The sequence below is a fragment of the Periplaneta americana genome, chromosome 5 (genome assembly GCF_040183065.1).
Source record: "Periplaneta americana isolate PAMFEO1 chromosome 5, P.americana_PAMFEO1_priV1, whole genome shotgun sequence".
Lineage (NCBI taxonomy): Eukaryota > Metazoa > Arthropoda > Insecta > Blattodea > Blattidae > Periplaneta > Periplaneta americana.
In genome coordinates this window covers 186,240,222-186,258,759 of record NC_091121.1, presented here as the reverse complement: position 1 = coordinate 186,258,759, position 18,538 = coordinate 186,240,222, and the positions used below count along the sequence as shown (strand labels likewise).

The window sequence follows — 18,538 nt, the reverse complement described above, 5'->3', positions numbered from 1 at the left end:
ATCATTCAAGAAAATTATATACTACTAGAACAATAACAATGAATTATGTATCTCACATTTTTTTCTATTACATCCCCAAAACTGAGATTAATAGAAAGCCAAATGCATAGTTTATTTTGTAAAAGACAGCTATTTTGCTTTCAGATGTATAATGCGAACTGACATTACACTACACATTCATAGAAGACAGCGTTGGAACTCACTGGGGTTCAGAAGATGATGAAAATAACATCGAAACTAGTCAATCAAGTACAATAACACCATAATTTAAAATGTTAACACAGTGAGGTCGTTATTCACTTAATCTAAATAACTTAAAAGTTCATCAGAGTTCACCTCTGTACTTGTATTCATAGTGTTCTGCCCAAGGGCAGGTCTTTCACTGCAAACCCAGCATTCTCCAATCTTTCCTATTTTCTGGTTTCCTCTTAGTTTCTGCATATGACCCATATATCTTAATGTCTTATGTTAAACAAAAATACAAGATTTTGTTTCTAAGGATGCTAAAATGTTTCACACATTAATTTTCTTATTAATATTATGGAAACTCTAAAAAGAGGTACAGTAGAACCCCGATAAGACGCTGTTCAAGGGACCAGGTGTAAACCGCGTATTAACCGGGACTGCGTATTAGGCGGGTATACTAATTTTGACTTGTATACAGTATCTATTAGCATTTTTCTTTATTGAAATACATGATTCATGAAAGGTAATATAGTATTACTCCATTATGTAATTACTGTACTGTATGTCCAAGACATTTACAATATGTATTGTATTTTTTTATAGTTGTTTGCCGTGTGCGTGTTCTCCAAGTCCTCATGTTTACCACACTTCAGTTTCCTGCGATTACATCCTCCCGATGTCGCAGCTGTAATGATTGAGTCGCGATTTTTTATTATCGTCCTTAATGTCGATGATGGGATTCCTAATGCATCACAGAGTTGTTTCTGAGTAAGAGTACTGTTCTCATCGTACTTTCGTAAGATTTCCAATTTTTTCGACATAGAAAGTGCTTTATAACTCATTGTAATCACATTCACAGACACTTCAATACACTAAAGGACAACAAACTGCCCAGCAAATATTTCCAGAATTTTATTACGGCCGAGTGAGGAATGTTGTTTGAGAGAGAGGGTTAGCAAGAGGGTGAGGTATTGTAACTGTATGTAGGCTTTAACCACGCAGGTAAGGAGTCGAATAAGAGAGCGTAACAAGAGGGTGGGGTACACTAAGGTATGAAGTATGAAGGTTTAAATGAGCAGGTAAAGGGTCGAATACCAATACTTTTCAGGTTAATGGCACCAGTGAGTTCAGTGACCAAGATGTTTCATTGCTGTTACAGCACATTGCTGAAAATTACGTTGAAAATATTCCACAAAAACAGCGTATTATGCGGGATAGCGAAATAAGCGGGCGCGTCTTATCGAGGATTTACTGTATTTACAACTGAAAAAAGTTTTTTTTTTTCTATGAAGACGAAAAGGTAAAGAATGAAAAATATCATTACTGGAAGCAGATAGTTATTTATATTGCGTAGTATTTATCATCCAGCAAATAATCAAGACTGATCACTTTTCTTTTTTGGTCTGCAAATATTAACAAGAGATTCTTCTCACTGATGAAAGGTACAAAATCTTGATCTTTAGCAGAATCTCAACGAGGTGAGATGAACATAAAAATTACACTGCGGGTGAATGCCTTTCACTTACAAATCACGAATTTCCATTATTATGTTCAAAACTCTAGAAGAAGAAGAAAGTTAGCTTCCCTTATGAAAAGGTTGCCAGATTTGACAAAGAGTATTACATATAATTTGGAAAGGTAAAATGATATGCGTTTGAAACGATGAGGGAATCGAATATACAAAATGTCAGAAAAATTTACACCTAAGTAGCGTTTGTACTCATTTACAGTTAAGAAAGGGGGGGAAATATCATCAGATAGGTTAGAATGATTTGAATGCCATATACTGCGAAAAAAATAATAGTACGGATTTACGTATTGGCATTGATATCTAAATCAATCAACAGCCATCGGTTAAGATAACTTTAAATTTCCATTATCACTCCCATACAAATGATTTCTCAATATCTGAACCGATCCTTTGAGGGCACTAATGGCTATTCCCTTCACAATGCTGTGTGTTAGCCCCAGGTTTTTACATTTGTTGGCAAAGAAGGAGGGTATGGTACCTCGTGCTCCCACCAGACCTATCACATCAATGCGGGACAGGCTATATTTATCTTTATAGAACGGGATTGTTGGTTCATAGATCCATTTCTTTTCACTGTCCACCTCATGCGGTTGATCTGCATGTGTCTCAAATCTGATGGTGGGATCGAGAATGTATGCCGAGTTGTTCTTAATGGCAATGATATCAATTCGCCGAACACTTCCTTGCGTGGCTAGTCCCTGCACCTCTTGATGGACTGTAAACCCTACTTCCTTCAGTGCCTCGGCCAGCATAGAACGGACAGCATGGTGACGGATGTTGCGAAGGGCCTCACTATAGGGGCAGAAGCCAAGGATATGGAGAAGAGTTTCAATCTCGCTTAGACAGCGCCTACAGCGGGTACCATCCCGACTTCTACCCAGTACAGCTCGGACCGGAGCAACATAGCCTACCATATGAATGTCAAAGAAACTGAAGTACTATTTTTATAATACTAAGTAATGGTACTAGAAATTTATGTCATTAATTTCAAGTGCATGTATTTCTATGATGTAATCGTATATTATTTTAATTTAAGAAATTAATTATTATTATTACAATATTTATTTTAAATTTTAACTTTTATTATTTAATGAAAAGTTTCGGTGCTGGGTTCCAGCAGAACATTGTAGCCTGCATGCACCGTATCCATAATATCATCTTTCTCTAACTGATGGTTCACTCCATGCTCAAGAATAATTAAAACAGAACTAGTAGCTGATATTAAACAATACCTGCTCAGCACAGCTCATGCAGGTTGGCAGCAATGGTATCACAGGAAACATGTATTCGAGAGGGTATATCATGGTGACAAACGCCATCACAGACATGGAGAGTGCATTGTAGTCTCGAGACTGCATAACCAACTGTAACATAAAATAATTTTCTTTACATTTTCACAGATCTAGAAAGCTTCACACATCAATTAAATATACATTTTTTAGTAGGTTATTTTACGATGCTGTGGTTATCTAGCGTCTGAATGAGATGAAGGTGAGAATGCCAGGAAAACCCTGGAAAAAATCTCAACCAAGTAATTTCTCCCAACCAGGATTTGAAGCCAGGCCCGCTCGTTCCACGGTCAGGCAGGCTAACTGTTACTCCACAGCGGTGGAAGTATGCAATTTTCATAAACGTTAAATATATACCGACACCTTTAGAGGAGAGGGACTGGGGGGTCGACTCTCAGCTTATTTTGAGAGATTTGCAGAGGATAAAAAAGCTGTTGGGATGAACTTATTTTACATTTTCTCGTTTTCTCTGCCATAATTCCACTATGATTTGCAATACAGAATCATCTTCAATACCGATCTGAAAGTAACAACAACCTACTGCATTGTACCATCTTCTTGTGACACCGTATCACTGAGATCAAAAAAGTAGCCTACCATTGTAAGTGCGAATCAAAATTTATTATTCAGCCAATAGCCATTAATAAAGAAACGCAGTAAGTATACTTGTATTACAACCCTTAACATATTAGTAATATAATGAATTAAACCACAAAAATTCATTAAAGATGTCGCCCACATAATTGTCACAATCATCATTATCATCACTGCATCAAAAAACTGAATCGTATCATTGCAATGCATTGTGCCAAAAGCTGCAACAGCAATTCATCAATAATCATATTAACAGCTACATCATATCATCGCTATTGTCACCACTTCCATTACCAACACCATCAAATCAACCACTACCACCATCACCATCACCAATATCACCATTCGCATCATCATAATTAGTTTCAACATAATTAGCATAATAAGTAGCAATATATATATTTTTTTTATTTTAGTAGGTTATTTTACGACGCTTTATCAACATCTCAGGTTATTTAGTGTCTGAATAAGATGAAGGTGATAATGCCGGTGAAATGAGTGCAGGGTCCAGCACCGATAGTTACCCAGCATTTATTCGTATTGGGTTGAGGGAAAACCCCGGAAAAAACCTCAACCAGGTAACTTGCCCTAACCGGAAATCGAACTCACACCCCTAGTTTCACGGTCAGACACGCTGTTACTCCACAGGTCTAGACTATAGTAATGGCAGTGGTGGTGGTAGTATAGTGGTGATGACGGTAGTAGTATAGTAATGATGATGGTGGTAGTAATGGTAGTGGTGACTGGTGGTAGTATAGTGGTAGTGATGGTGGTGATGGTAATGGTAGTGGTGATAGTATAGCGGTGGTGATGGTGGTGGTTATGACGATGACAATGATGATGATGATGCTATCAATATTAAATTACTTCCTTATAGCCTCATTAAGTTTTCAGTTAACTATCCCTTATTGCTCTGTTGTGGCTGAAGTGGTGGCATTTCCAGCTACAAATCTAGCACAACATGCTTCAATTTTAAGCAGAAACATGCAAATTCGTTTCCTTTCATGGGTAGGTACCTGATATACATTTCTGCATTGTATTCATTTCTTGCTGTCTTAAGTGATGATGTTGCTCCATACTGACCACATCACCAAGGAATCTCATTACTTGTAAATATCTAATGAAGGTTCAAAACCACAAAAGTGACGACAGAATGGCCCAACTGTCAATTCTTGAAATATGTATAAAAATTACGGTAGGTAGTTTATAATATTTTTACCCTAATATGTTCAATACCGGTGCCAATGCACGTAGATATTTTCACATTCAGTTGCCAGATTATTTAATTTCCTGACGAAAATCTAGAAATGGGAATATCGCATGTTGCTGAACTACACATAGACCTACCTTATTCTCCAACAAGATGAGGGTGAGTACTTTGAGGCAGATGTCCACCCCCAGGAGCTCAAGCGGCAAATGGAGGGGGAAGTCTACTAGAGAGAAGCGGGTATGATCAGGCAATGCAAATATCAATGCTGGATGTAAGACTGGAGATAAGATTTCAACCTGTTCAAAAAGACAATTACAATGTATAAGTTAAACCATTTCAACATTTCCTACAATCTAATTTCAAAACAGAATTGCCTGTTAGTGAACATACCTCAACTCTGGTTTTCCCTGGGACCGGTACCGGTGCACTCAGTAATCTCAGAATCCAAGTCTCTATCTCCCGCACATCGTGAAGAACTATTGAGGGCGTGCCTTCGTACGCACGGCCTGTCAGCACGCTCCATACAGTGTCTCTGGATAATGAAGGAATAGCTTTTATCATGGCTGGTCTTTCTTTAGCAATCTAAACATTAGCTTTAAAAGCTTTTAATTCACAGCAGTGACTTACAATTTTTTATATTACTCTCTCCTTGACAACCAACAATTAGCAACAATAAAATCCATACCGTACATTAATTCATTTGTAACTTCTTCACAAACAACACATTAATATGTGTTTTATACAGTATTCTATCACTTGTTTCTATTTTATATTCAAACAAAATATTTATAAAAATTTAGTTTTTGAGAGATTTTAAGCTTTATAAACATGAATAAAAATTACAAATTCCATCGGTTTTTTCTAATTTCTTAAAAAAAATATTAAATTCGAGTGTATGCACCAATTTCTATCAAAAGATTCATGGTCGCATGCAGAGAAATATGGGTTTGTTAGTGTAAATCTTCCAAGTGCGAAAATCGTCGTATCTCAGGCTAAAAACGCGATTTTGTATAAATGTTAATAAGATCTAAAAATTCAACCGACTGTGCTAATTCTTTCAGAAAGTGTTTAATATTCGTTTTTATACAGTATTCTGTCACTCGTTTCGATTTTCCAATCAAACAAAAGTTTTATAAAAATTTAGTTTTTGCGAGATTTTAAGCTCTATAAACATGAATAAAAATTACAAATCCCATCGGATTTTTCTAACTTTTTTAAAAAATGTTAAATTCGAGTGTACGCACCAATTACTATCAAAAGATTCATGGTCGCATGTGGAGAAATATGGGTTTGTTAGTGTAAATCTTCCAAGTGGGAAAATCGTCGTATTTTTATAAAAATTTAGTTTTTGCGAGATTTTAAGCTCTATAAACATGAATAAAAATTACAAATCCCATCGGATTTTTCTAACTTTTTTAAAAAATGTTAAATTTGAGTGTACGCACCAATTACTATCAAAAGATTCATCGTCGCATGTGGAGAAATATGGGTTTGTTAGTGTAAATCTTCAAGTGGGAAAAATCTTAGTATTTCGGGCTAAAAACGCGATTTTGTATAAATGTTAATAAGATCTAAAAATTCCAACCGATTGTGCTAATTCTTTCAGAAAGTGTTTAATATGTGTTTTTATACAGTATTCTATCACTCTATTGGTTTTTGCGAGATTTTAAGCTTTATCAACATGAATAAAAATTACAAATCCCATCAGATTTTTGTAATTTCTTTAAAAAATATTAAATTCGAGTGTATGCAACAATTTCTATCAAAAGATTCATAGTCGCATGCGGAGAAATATGGGTTTGTTAGTGTAAAAACGCGATTTTGTATAAACGTTAATAAACGCTAAAAATTCCAACCGATTGTGCTGATTCTTTCAGAAAGTGTTTAATATATGTTTTTATACAGTACTCTATCACTCGTTCGATTTTCCACTCAAACAAAATTGTTATAAAAATTTAGTTTTTGCGAGATTTTAAGCTTTATAAACATGAATAAAAATTACACATTCCATCGAATTTTTCTCATTTCTTTAAAAAATATTAAATTCGAGTGTATGCACCAATTTCTATCAAAAAATTCATGGTTGCATGCGGAGAAATATGGGTTTGTTAGTGTAAATCTTCCAAGTGGGAAAATCGTCGTATTTTTATAAAAATTTAGTTTTTGCGAGATTTTAAGCTCTATAAACATGAATAAAAATTACAAATCCCATCGGACTTTCTAATTTCTTAAAAAAAAAATGTTAAATTCGAGTGTACGCACCAATTACTATCAAAAGATTCATCATCGCATGTGGAGAAATATGGGTTTGTTAGTGTAAATCTTCCAAGTGGGAAAATCGTCGTATTTTTATAAAAATTTAGTTTTTGCGAGATTTTAAGCTATATAAACATGAATAAAAATTACAAATCCCATCGGATTTTTCTAATTTCTCAAAAAAAAAAAAATGTTAAATTCGAGTGTATGCACCAATTACTATCAAAAGATTCAAGGTCGCATGTGGAGAAATATGGGTTTGTTAGTGTAAATCGTCCAAGTGGGAAAATCGTCGTATCTCGGGCTAAAAACGTGATTTTGTATAATCGTTAATAAAACCTAAAAATTCCAACCGATTGTGCTAATTCTATCAGAACGTGTTTAATAAACACTCTCATAATTAAATTTATGTTGTACCAGTATTAACTAATGTATACTGCACCTTAAATGCAAAAGAAACTTTTTTGAAATAATATTTTTTAAAACAGATCTCACCTGGACACTTGTCTAGAAGCACCCACACGTCTTGGCGAAGTATTCTCGTTGCAGGCATCGATGAGTTTCTTCAATATGAACAGGCACTCGCGGAATATTGAGAAGAAGGGATGGTGTGACAGCAAACAGAGGGATGTCAAAGAATGGTTCCGAACCCGCTGCAACACACAGAAATGTAATCATGTACCAGATTAATTAATTTGCAATAAACAGATTTTCATACCAATGTAATCAGTGATAGCAGAACTTTACGCTACCAAGGAAGCGGTGAAATGGTGCGCAGAACATGACCACAGTGTTCCTATCTACAGTGACTCTCAGACAGCAATCGATGCAATAGACAACAAACATATTGTGACAGAGCTGGGATACGATCTCACGACCGGCAGAAGGATTACAAGGTCGGCCGTTGGTTCTGCGCAAGTGAGCGCATCTGCTTCCTGTGGCGTGTGCTGTGGTGTAGAAAGGAGGGGGGAGAGGAGAGAGAGCGACCGCGGCAGGGAGGGGAGATATCCAGATTATTCGAGAATGCCATCCTGACATCCGTGGAAATCTTCTAGGCATCTGTCGATCGTTCAGGAGATCGTACTCTCCAGAAACTATGGTTTGGTTATAAAAGAAGAGACGCGAGTGAACATAGCAGTGTTGTTATAGACAGTGGACAGCAAGCCAGCCAGTCTAGTGTAGCAGTGAAGCCAGCTTTGAGACCGGAGTTCGACTTGAGTTGTGTCCGTAACTGTGGAGCCGGAAGTCCTGAGTTTGAGTGCAGTGGACCGCAGTTGGGGGACCTGAGTTGGAAGTTCAGCGGATTGTCTCTGAAGGTCTGGGGTTCGAGATACTGTGAACTCGAGTGACTGAGCTAGAAGAGCTTACTAGCCAAGGCAAACGAACTGAGAACTGACAGTTCTGATTTGTAAATAGTGCTTTGTGAACATTAGTTAAAATTAACAGTTCATTGTTGTTCTCAATAATCCAAGTAAATTGTCATTGTCGTCTGTGGAGTGCAATAACGAATACTGTGTTGAGTACAAATCCCATTGTTGATGGGAGTAGAATTGAATTGTAGAAAGTGAAGAGTTATTGTTGTAAGAATAAAACTACATTATTGTTTTGAATTTTAAAGTTACAATATCTTGGATCCCCTCACAATTGAAATAAGAAATAACATCAGGAATGCAACGCATGTCTGTGTGTATGTTGGTGTGGTGGACACGCTGGAACAACTGGAAACGGGCGTGCCGATGTGTTGGCAAAACAGGCTGCCGCTTCGGATTTAGAATACAGGGTGATTCACGAGGAAAGGTCAAAAATTTAGGATATGATATCTTAGGCTATTTTGAGTGAAAAAGTTCATATGAACATAGGTCCGTTTTCGAACGATGGCAGAGCTAGATGAATTTTTTTGGTAAAACATCTCGCCCCAATGTGAATCAGACGTTACCATATGCTGCTGACGTGAGACAAGGTCACCGATGAATGACGTAACATTGGAATCTGCATTGTGAGCGATATAGATAAGAGAAGAGAAGCAAACCGGGTGGTGGGGCATTACAAATGTCACAACAAACACGCTATCACGTATCAGTTCACAGCAGTTCAGTCAGCTACCTACAGTACAGTAGTTATACAGGTACAGTTATCGGAAGTGTTAAGTTGTGTTTTTCAAGATGCCTTATAAATTTTCGACTACAGAATACGCCGATATTGTGTATGTTTATGGTTTGTGCGTTGGAAGTTCCTTGCGTGCCGTCGCTGAATATGAACGATGCTTTCCGAACAGAAGGGTACCATATTGAGGAGTATTTACTGTCTATGGGGTTGGATGAAAGACTTGGTATAGCAAAGGAAGGGGGGAACGAGAGAAGCGCTAATCGACCGTATTTTGGATGCGGCATAAGAACAGCCACGTGCAACTCTCCCGAGCGATGAGCGCGATTCACGCCCAAGCGCAACAGTGCATTGAAGCAGGAGGACGTATCTTTGAAAATGTGCGAAAACATCGACCCTGACGTCTAGAATATTAGGTATGTATGCATACGTGAATATAAACTTTAAATTTGTCCGTTATCTGTCTCTAAATGCGAGTTAGTACAATGGAATCTCAGAAGTTTTTGTGAAATCAAAGAGCCATATCTCCATAACCGTTCGAAAAAGGACCTATATTCATATGAACTTTTTCACTCAGAATGACTTCAGAATTCACATCCTAAATTTTTTACCTTTCCTCATGAATCACCCTGTATATGTACACGTTATGTGAAGAAGCATTTAAAAGAACGTGTAATTAATGAATGGAATGATTACTGGGTTCGCAGCACAAAGGGGGCTTTAACTAGGGAATTATACATTCCTACGATTTACGATAGACTAAATTCTGAGTTAATGCAACCAAACTTTGTTCTTACTCAGTTCTTATCTGGACATGGCCAGTCTGGTAGGTATTTCGAAAGGTTCAAGATAGAAACAGAAGGTGGAAATATTTGTGCATGTGATGACTCCCTGCAAACAGTCCAACATTTGTTATTTGAGCGTCACAAATTTGAACTGCGTCTTGAACTGGTTTGTCGATTAGACAGGTGCAACACCAGATACTCCCCACCATTACAAGTGTTCCGAAATAAATTATGTTATCAAGATTTTATGAGATATGTGAATTACATTCACAAAAGTTGTAATCTGAACACATGATAAAATTTGTATATATCCACTGAATTATTATTATTATCATCTATAGTTTTTACATATTTTGTTGTAAATATTTAATTTAACAGTTGACAGAAATTAATTAGGATAATAATTTACAATAAATTCACGATAAATGTGTTGTATAAAATTTAGAAACTACTTGTAACAACATTGTTTTACAAAAAACTGTTTAACATCTTCAGAAATTTCAACCTACAGAAATTTAAATTACATTCTAGTGAATATTATGATTAGTTGTTTGCTTAGGTTATAATGTAGTACACATTTCATGAAACTTGTTAAATGAAATGTAAGACTGTATTTTAGTTTTTAATTTCATCTCATTTCATTTCATTCATTCATGTGTATAAATTATAAAACATTGTACAGATTAGTTGAATTTAGAGATTTGATAGCAGAAATGTAAAGAAGATATACTCAAACACTTTCAAAAGGAAGACCAAGGAATAGATTGGAAGGATAAGATCGCGAAAAAATGCCTGGAGATGATAGTTGACAACTGAGAAGATCTGGCAATGTTCTGGAGGTGCTTTGTCAAATCGGCATGGAATCAACAAGTACCATAATGTTTGACTGAGGCCTCCCTATCTACATAATCTACATATTTTAAAAAAAGGTTTTTAATTTATCTTAAAGTGCATACACATGTTATGCACCTGTAACTTTCACAGCTTACATTACGAAATTCTTTCATGAATAGTTAGCAGTGGAATAAGCAAAATCAAAAGCCTACCGACTTATGTTTCTTCTTGGGCCTATCTACTGCAGTATTGACCGACTTGTAACCACTGTCTTGTCTGTCATTATTTGTTTACTGAACTGTGGTAGGAATGTTGTTACTAAAACAACTGTAATAGTATTACAATAATTATAATGTCGTAGGGACATATTATTATTATTATTATTATTATTATTATTATTATTATTATTATTATTCTGTAATTGGCTTTGTGCTGTTGTTTTGCACATTAATATTCGAAATAAATAAATGAATAAATTATTATTATTATTATTATTATTATTTTGGAAGGACTGTATAAAGGATGTCGGTATATATCTTGATTCTAAATTGTTCTTTCATGACCATGTTGATCATTTATTTAATCATTCACTAAGAATGCTTGGTCTCATTAGGTACCAGTATATTACTTATTCCTTTTCCTCTCCTGATACACTACTTACATTATATTATGCTTCAGTAAGGTCTGAATTAGAATATGCATCTGTTGTGTGGAACTCTATTACTTCTACTGATTCGGCTAAACTAGAAAATATCCAAAGAAAATTCATTCCTCTTTGTGCATTCAGATTTGCACCCAGCTCCTCTTCTTTAAATTATGAACTATCTAGTAAATATTTGAACTGTACCAGTCTGTATTCGAGACGTCAGGATATTGATTACACTTTCTTTAGTAATGCTATTAATGGTGTCATTGATTGTGATTCTTTTATACGTAACACCTATCTTAGAATTCCCGTGAAATGTTTTCATGGTCAAAGAATTTTCTTCACTAAATTATTTAAATCTCTTTCTCCAGTAGCCAGGTGTATTAAAAGTGCTAATTTGAAGATCTGATTTGATTTTACTTATGCATGATATATCCTTACTTGTTATTTAATATCTTTTATTATTTGTTAGATATTGCTATTTATTTTGTTGCATTTAGTGAATGATTAATGTTGGCCATTATATTGATTGTATTTCATTTCACTGCCATTTTCTGACATTCATTCTCATCATCATTTGTTCTGTTTTGTATTTTTTTTTGTATCGTGCTAAACTGTAATTGGCCTTGTGCTGTTGTTTTGCACATTAATATTCTAAATAAATAAATTAATTAATAAATAAATTATTATTATTATTATTATTATTATTATTATTATTATTATTATTATTATTATTATTTCTTCACAAAATATGTAACTAAATGTTCATATTGTATTATAAAAGTACCGGTAGATCATAATAGACACTACTTACATTTTAAAACCTACAATCATAAGCAACCCTGATGTGTAGCTCTGTGACATTACCGACTTTTATATTTCTGATATATATGCAATGAATCTGAATGGTAACTTTCTTGTTGTACTACGTTTCCCGGTAATGATTCATTAGAACAACTCCTATGCAAGAGATTATTAATGGCATTATGACTAGTTTGGCAAGTTTTATGGCAATCACAGTGGCCACCTACTATCTAAGCGATTTATTTATAACTGAAAGAACTTATGGCTTTAAAATATAATCATACCATTTTTCTTACATTGTAAGAGACCTTGAAATCCCGACATGTCTATCAATGAATCTTCACTACTGTCGACCGGGTATACTTTACACAAGGGGGGTAACTTTACACATTTCTAGAAAAATGGTGTAAAACAGTTGTAATAATGGCACACACTTCAGTATACCACACATATGTGCTGTTGTCACATAGAATCAGTTTCACGGAGTTGCTACACATTGTCTGTAATGTGCTGCCTTCTAAACATTTTTCTAGAAATGTGTAAAGTTACCCCCCTTGTGTAAAGTATACTCGGTTGACGGTATGTAGTTTCTCGTATATATCTGTACACAATGGGCGAAAAAAATGGCACAAAATTTAAATGGTTATATTCCAGTAGCTAATGATTTCACTTGAAAGTTTATTTCACAGGCAAATTTCACAGTCCTTGTAGACCGGGAAAGTACTGTAATATTTAATTTTTTACGATTTATTAAACATTATTTTTTATTTTTTGTAAGGCAGTGTAAAATCGATTGTTTATGCCGAACTAAGCATTATGGTCTTACGAGTTCAGCAGGCCAAGCCGTTTGTTGTGCTATCATCATTTGTTTTCTTCCGTTTTCAGTTCTCATTTTGTGAATAATGGGTCGCTTGATGAATGAAGACAATTTATCTGCCCGTCAAATTGTAAGAAACTACACTCAGCAAGAATGGTCTGTTTCAAGTGTACAACGACTGATTAGCAAGATACGGACATGATATCCCTCCTGAGAGATTACTGCGTGAAAATCGCATGTCTCACATTCTCTGATGGTTTCCACTGGAGTTTCAAACGAGATCTTAATCCTATGGACTATTTTGTATGGAGTCAACAACTACAAAAAACAATTTACTACAAAACAAGAATTCGTAATATTGAATATTTAAGACAATGCCTTCTGGAATGTTGGGACCGGCTTGATCAAAGACAGATATCCAGTGCTATTGGACAATGGAGAAGATGCCTACAAATGGTTGTGCGGGCAAATGGAGATCACATAGAGCATCATTTTTAATTTTGATTATTTGAAAGATCATTAATTATTATTAAATTTACCAACATTCAGTTTATGCATTTTGAAGTAATAAATTGTCTTTAAAAACCACATTTTTCGCATCATTGTGTACTGACCTCCATAAGATTTTAATTGAGCCTTAAAAAAAATACATAATAAAAGTCATCTTTAAAGTTTACTCTTTCCAACAGTGTATTCATTATAAATTATTTCCGAAAATAGAGTATTTCTAATTTTTTTTTCTTCACACTGTATATTCATTCTTCGAGAGATAAGAAACCATATGATGAATTGTTTTAGAGTGTTCTTGAGAAAGACATGTCATAATGAATAATTCTGAGCATAAATTTGTCATAATGTCGTTTAGCTAATGATTTCACTACAGAGCAAAAATGTAGACAGCAAGGAGTTTTAACTTGAAATCACCTGTTGCAATACTATCAAATAGGATGTTAAGATAGTGAGATGTGCTGATGTATACAATATGTTGTTATGCTAAGGATACAATACATTTGTGTAACTATCAATTGTGCCGGTACCAAAATTTAAATTTTTTGACATTATTCGAGTGCATAACAATCGATTATTCATAGTATTGTCGATAAAGTTTATCATGGATTTCTACATCGATATGTACAGACCCAGAAACAAAATTTGAGCCATCTGAATTTTCCAAGTTCCTGTTATAACCTACTGCGCGTACTCAATGCTTACTGGGTCATTATAACTATCGTGGTTACAAAAAATTATAAAAAATCGGATTAAAAAATAAAACAATGATAAAATGAATCTTCCACCAGATACTAGAAATCAAAGCCGATCTTGGCATTTCCCCATCTATAGACACTCACGTATCAGCTGTTCCTCTAAAATATTATAAAAATGAATCAATATTATTAACTTAAATGCTACATAATTGAGGACTCATTTCCGTTGGTTTTGACAGCTTAAACTTTTAACTTTTCTTGACCTCTGAGCTTCTAAGGAAGACCGTAGACAGTTCATGTTGAGAACGAGTGCTCTCTCGTGGCATTGTGCCGTGCACAGAGCAACATCTACATTGCGATATACAATTTGGAGGTCTTTCTATCTAATAAAACTTCCAAGTTCCAATGATGTGCTTGTTTTATCAGTCTGTGATACAAGATCAACGCGTTAAGTGAAAACATTCACACTTGGGAAACAATTCAATAGCACTTTTGCACGATCCTGAACCTCTGGAATGTCTAGTTGCGTATTTTTTTAAATTAAAATTAAAATGTAAAACTGCCATCATTGGCTTTCCCAAAATACGCTATGAAATGTTTCATATAAAACAATTTTTTTTCTCAAAAAGGAAGCAAAAACGAGCAAAATTGTATTAAACTTTTTCGTTTGAAATATCTCAAAGAATAACTCCTTGAAATTACTGATATTACTCACGTTTCACTCTGTCTATATCTGCTAGAATTTCACTCACCTGTCTTCTACGACTTGCTCTTGGTGAAGGTGAGTGGGAACCCCCACTCTCTGAGTCATTGCTTGGCACGGTCACTCCAAGCCTGGGCCCAGACAGGGAAGACTGTTGGTGCAGACCATGTGACGTCTCTGAGTCACGGCGGCTTGATGGACAATCTCGGTCCGAGTCGCTGGGAGCCACGTTGCTGCTGCGGTAGTCGCTGGTAATAGGGTCATACCACAAGACACAACTATGAGACGGTCTTTCTGAGCTACAATTCACACTACAGCATGCACTACACCTGGCTGTGTGAAGGCAGGTGCAGCAGAGGGAAGGAGAGCGTGGTGTTGCCTCAGAGATACGCACTTAATACAAGGAAGTTGAGAGCTCATACAGCAGAAAAATGTAATGCTCCTAGAAAGTTTTTCCTTTTGATATACCCTTCAATTAATTTAACCCATTTTTCAGTTAAATATAACTGTTACATTATAATGCAAGAATATTAATGTACAATAAAATGTAGCACATATCTAATTTCATTATCAAAACTAAGTAAATACTGCATTTCTATATCTGTTATTTCTATATTATGATTTCTGTAATTTGTTTAATTTCAAAGGTGATTTCTGGTAAGTAGTCAGTCTATTTCCAGTTTATGTTCACAGTAATTACTAGACTAGCATTTTGATGAAATTGTGTCTTTTTCCTGGTAAGCCAGAAATATATCTGCTTTAGTATTAACATGATTTATGATAACAGGAGTGTTTTAAGATATATTCGTCAGGGTATTTTTTTTTTTGCATTTTTTTCCTCTTAAGAACACTTTTGTTCTATTCAGTCATTTTTGGGGAATTTTCGTTCAATTTTAGTCACAAATCCCCAGTAAGGCTATTTATTTCGCTTTTAATTCCTTTAATATTTCTTTACACATTTTGGTCATTAATAAATTATTGGGGATCATCAGTGCAGTTTTAGGCGTAATAGATCGACTATTGGGCAGATTTTTTGTATTCAATATTCGAGAAAAAATGGACATATAAGGGTACAGTACGCTAGTTCGATTAATTAAAATGTGTCTCAGTGAAACGTACAGCAGAGTCCGTATAGGCCAGTTTCTATCTGATGCTTTTCCAATTCACTGTGGGCTAAAGCAAGGAGATGCACTATCACCTTTACCTTTTATCTTTGCCCTAGAATATGCCATTAGGATAACAGAAAGGGTTTGGAATTGAACAGGTTACATCAGCTTCTTGTCTATGCGGATGACGTGAATACGTTAGGAGAAAATTCACGAACTACCGGTATTGGGGAAAACACGGGAATTTTATTTGAAGCAAATAAAGGGATAGATTTGGAAGTAAATCCCGAAAAGACAAAGTATATGATTATGTATCGTGACCAGAACATTGTACGAAATGGAAATACAAAAATTGAAAATTTATCCTTTGAAAAGGTGTACAAATTCAAATATCTTGGAGCAACAGTAACAAATATAAATGACACTCGGGAGGAAATTAAACACAGAATAAATATGAGAAATGCCTGTCATTATTCGGTTGAGAAGCTTTTGTCATCCAGTCTGGTCTCAAAAATTCTGAAAGTTATAATTTATAAAACAGTTATAATACCGGTTGTTCTGTATGGTTACAACAAAATATAATAAAACACAGAGAGTAGGCCTATGCTCCGTAACTTACAAATAGTTATTATTATTCTATTTAATGTTACAATATTCTACTGTATGAGTCCCTGCATCCCTTGAAGCAGCAAATAAATTATTTAAAAATGAGATGGTTGATCCTGCTAACTGGCCATTTATTCAAACTTCTATCTTGTTCAGTATAATGCAACATATTTCAAACTACTATTTCGTAATAAGTTTTCTAACAAATGTACTATAGACCTAATACTTGCGCAAAATTAAAAATTGTCTGGCATACTAAGCAACAATAAGCAGTAGGTCAAAGCTAGATTTTTGTAACACACAGATAATACAGGGTATGTAATATTTTCCATGCACACAAAAGTAAGTTTTGTTAATGTAACCATTTAAATTTATCGCATTGCATTGCATTTATTTACATTCCAAGGTATTTATACATCGCTTCACAGCTAGAATATGGAACACGTCAATAATAGTATTACAAAGTCTTAATTATAGTCAAAGTCTAATTGAAATATATACAGAAGAGTTTTACAATATACCAGTACAACACCACGGGTTAGTATTGATACTTAATACAAGACAGAAATATTCATGCAGCGTTGTTGAATGTCATAAATTTAAGGGCAGAGGATGGTATTTTTTAAAACTTTTTTCCTATTTGGTGTAAAATATTAATTTCTTGTATGTAGAGAGCTCATACCTGTGGCAACTCCACAAAATAAAAATATTTTGAAAAAAAAAAATTATTGGGGGGCCCAAATTTGAAAAAAATATACCCAATGCAGGATTGTACTAAAAACCGATGTATCTAAACCGTTTTTAAAGACAGATTCAAACAATTTTTTGCAATGTATTTGCAAAAGCATGTTCTACAAACTGTCTGTAACAGAATTTTGATATTAGTCCCTACGTTTGTAAAATAAACAATTAAAATTTAATAACAATTTTCTGATTTAATTTCTTGCAAACAAACGGACGTATTTTTAAAATGAAATCAATTAACAAAATTCTGTTACAGAGAAAAGTTTCCTAATAGTCTAAAGAATGTGTGTTCTAAATTTCACGCATGTATCTTTAATAGTTCAGAAATTATATCCATTTTTGTCTGGCAATGTAACAAAAAAAATGAAGTTACTGGAAACCGATAAAAGCGGGTGTGTGATTTAAAAATCCATAGCACAGGAAGTTTAAAAATGACGTCTCAACATCCGATAAGGGCACAAATACCCACAAAATGTTATGCAATGCACCCCACACATATCAAAGCGTATTTTAAAGAAAAAAATTTTTGAAAATTTAATTTACCGGAAACAACAATAAAAGTGGGTGAGTGATTTAAAAATCCATAGCTCAGGAAGTTTAAAAATGACGTCTCAACATCCGATAAGGGTACAAGTACCCACAAAATGTTATGCAATGCATTCAACACATATCAAAGGGTATTTTAAAGAAAAAAAAATTTTTGAAAATTTAATTTACCAGAAACAACAATAAAAGTGGGCGAGTGATTTAAAAATCCATAGCGCAGGAAGTTTAAAAATGACGTCTCAACATCCGATAAGGACACAAATACCCACAAAATGTTATGCAATGCATTCCACACATATCACAGAGTATTTTAATTTTTTTTTTGTTTTTTTTTTTTTAATTTACTCATTTTTCACCAAAAATACCATCCTCTCCCCTTAACTACGAATACAAGCCATGAGAAATTAGGTACCATACTTCTTTAAGAAATTGGATACTTCTGTGTTTTTATAACTGGCAAACTGATATACTGGTACTTCTTTTTGTGTTGTATCATCATAAAGTTAAATCTATGTACAGAGTTTATCACGTACAATGCAATCGCCTGCCCACATCTCCCGCAGTATGTCTACT

At 34.6% G+C, this 18,538-nt stretch overlaps 1 protein-coding gene across 4 annotated transcripts in view; it reads right to left on the bottom strand.

The window, feature by feature from the left end:
• The window catches only part of Rab3-GEF (Rab3 GDP-GTP exchange factor), a 265,816-nt gene that overhangs the window by 219,281 nt on the left and 27,997 nt on the right, over positions 1-18,538 (bottom strand). For 2 of the 4 annotated variants that reach the window (XM_069826884.1, XM_069826885.1), the window contains exons 4-8: positions 15,013-15,211; positions 7,562-7,719; positions 5,201-5,342; positions 4,948-5,106; positions 2,950-3,081 (exon numbers count right to left, since the gene is read on the bottom strand). In XM_069826884.1, coding sequence (XP_069682985.1) covers positions 2,950-3,081; positions 4,948-5,106; positions 5,201-5,342; positions 7,562-7,719; positions 15,013-15,211 — 790 coding nt within the window. Of the gene's footprint in view, positions 1-2,949; positions 3,082-4,947; positions 5,107-5,200; positions 5,343-7,561; positions 7,720-15,012; positions 15,263-18,538 lie in introns of all 4 variants that reach the window. The other 2 variants (XM_069826882.1, XM_069826883.1) reach the window with 2 other exon arrangements.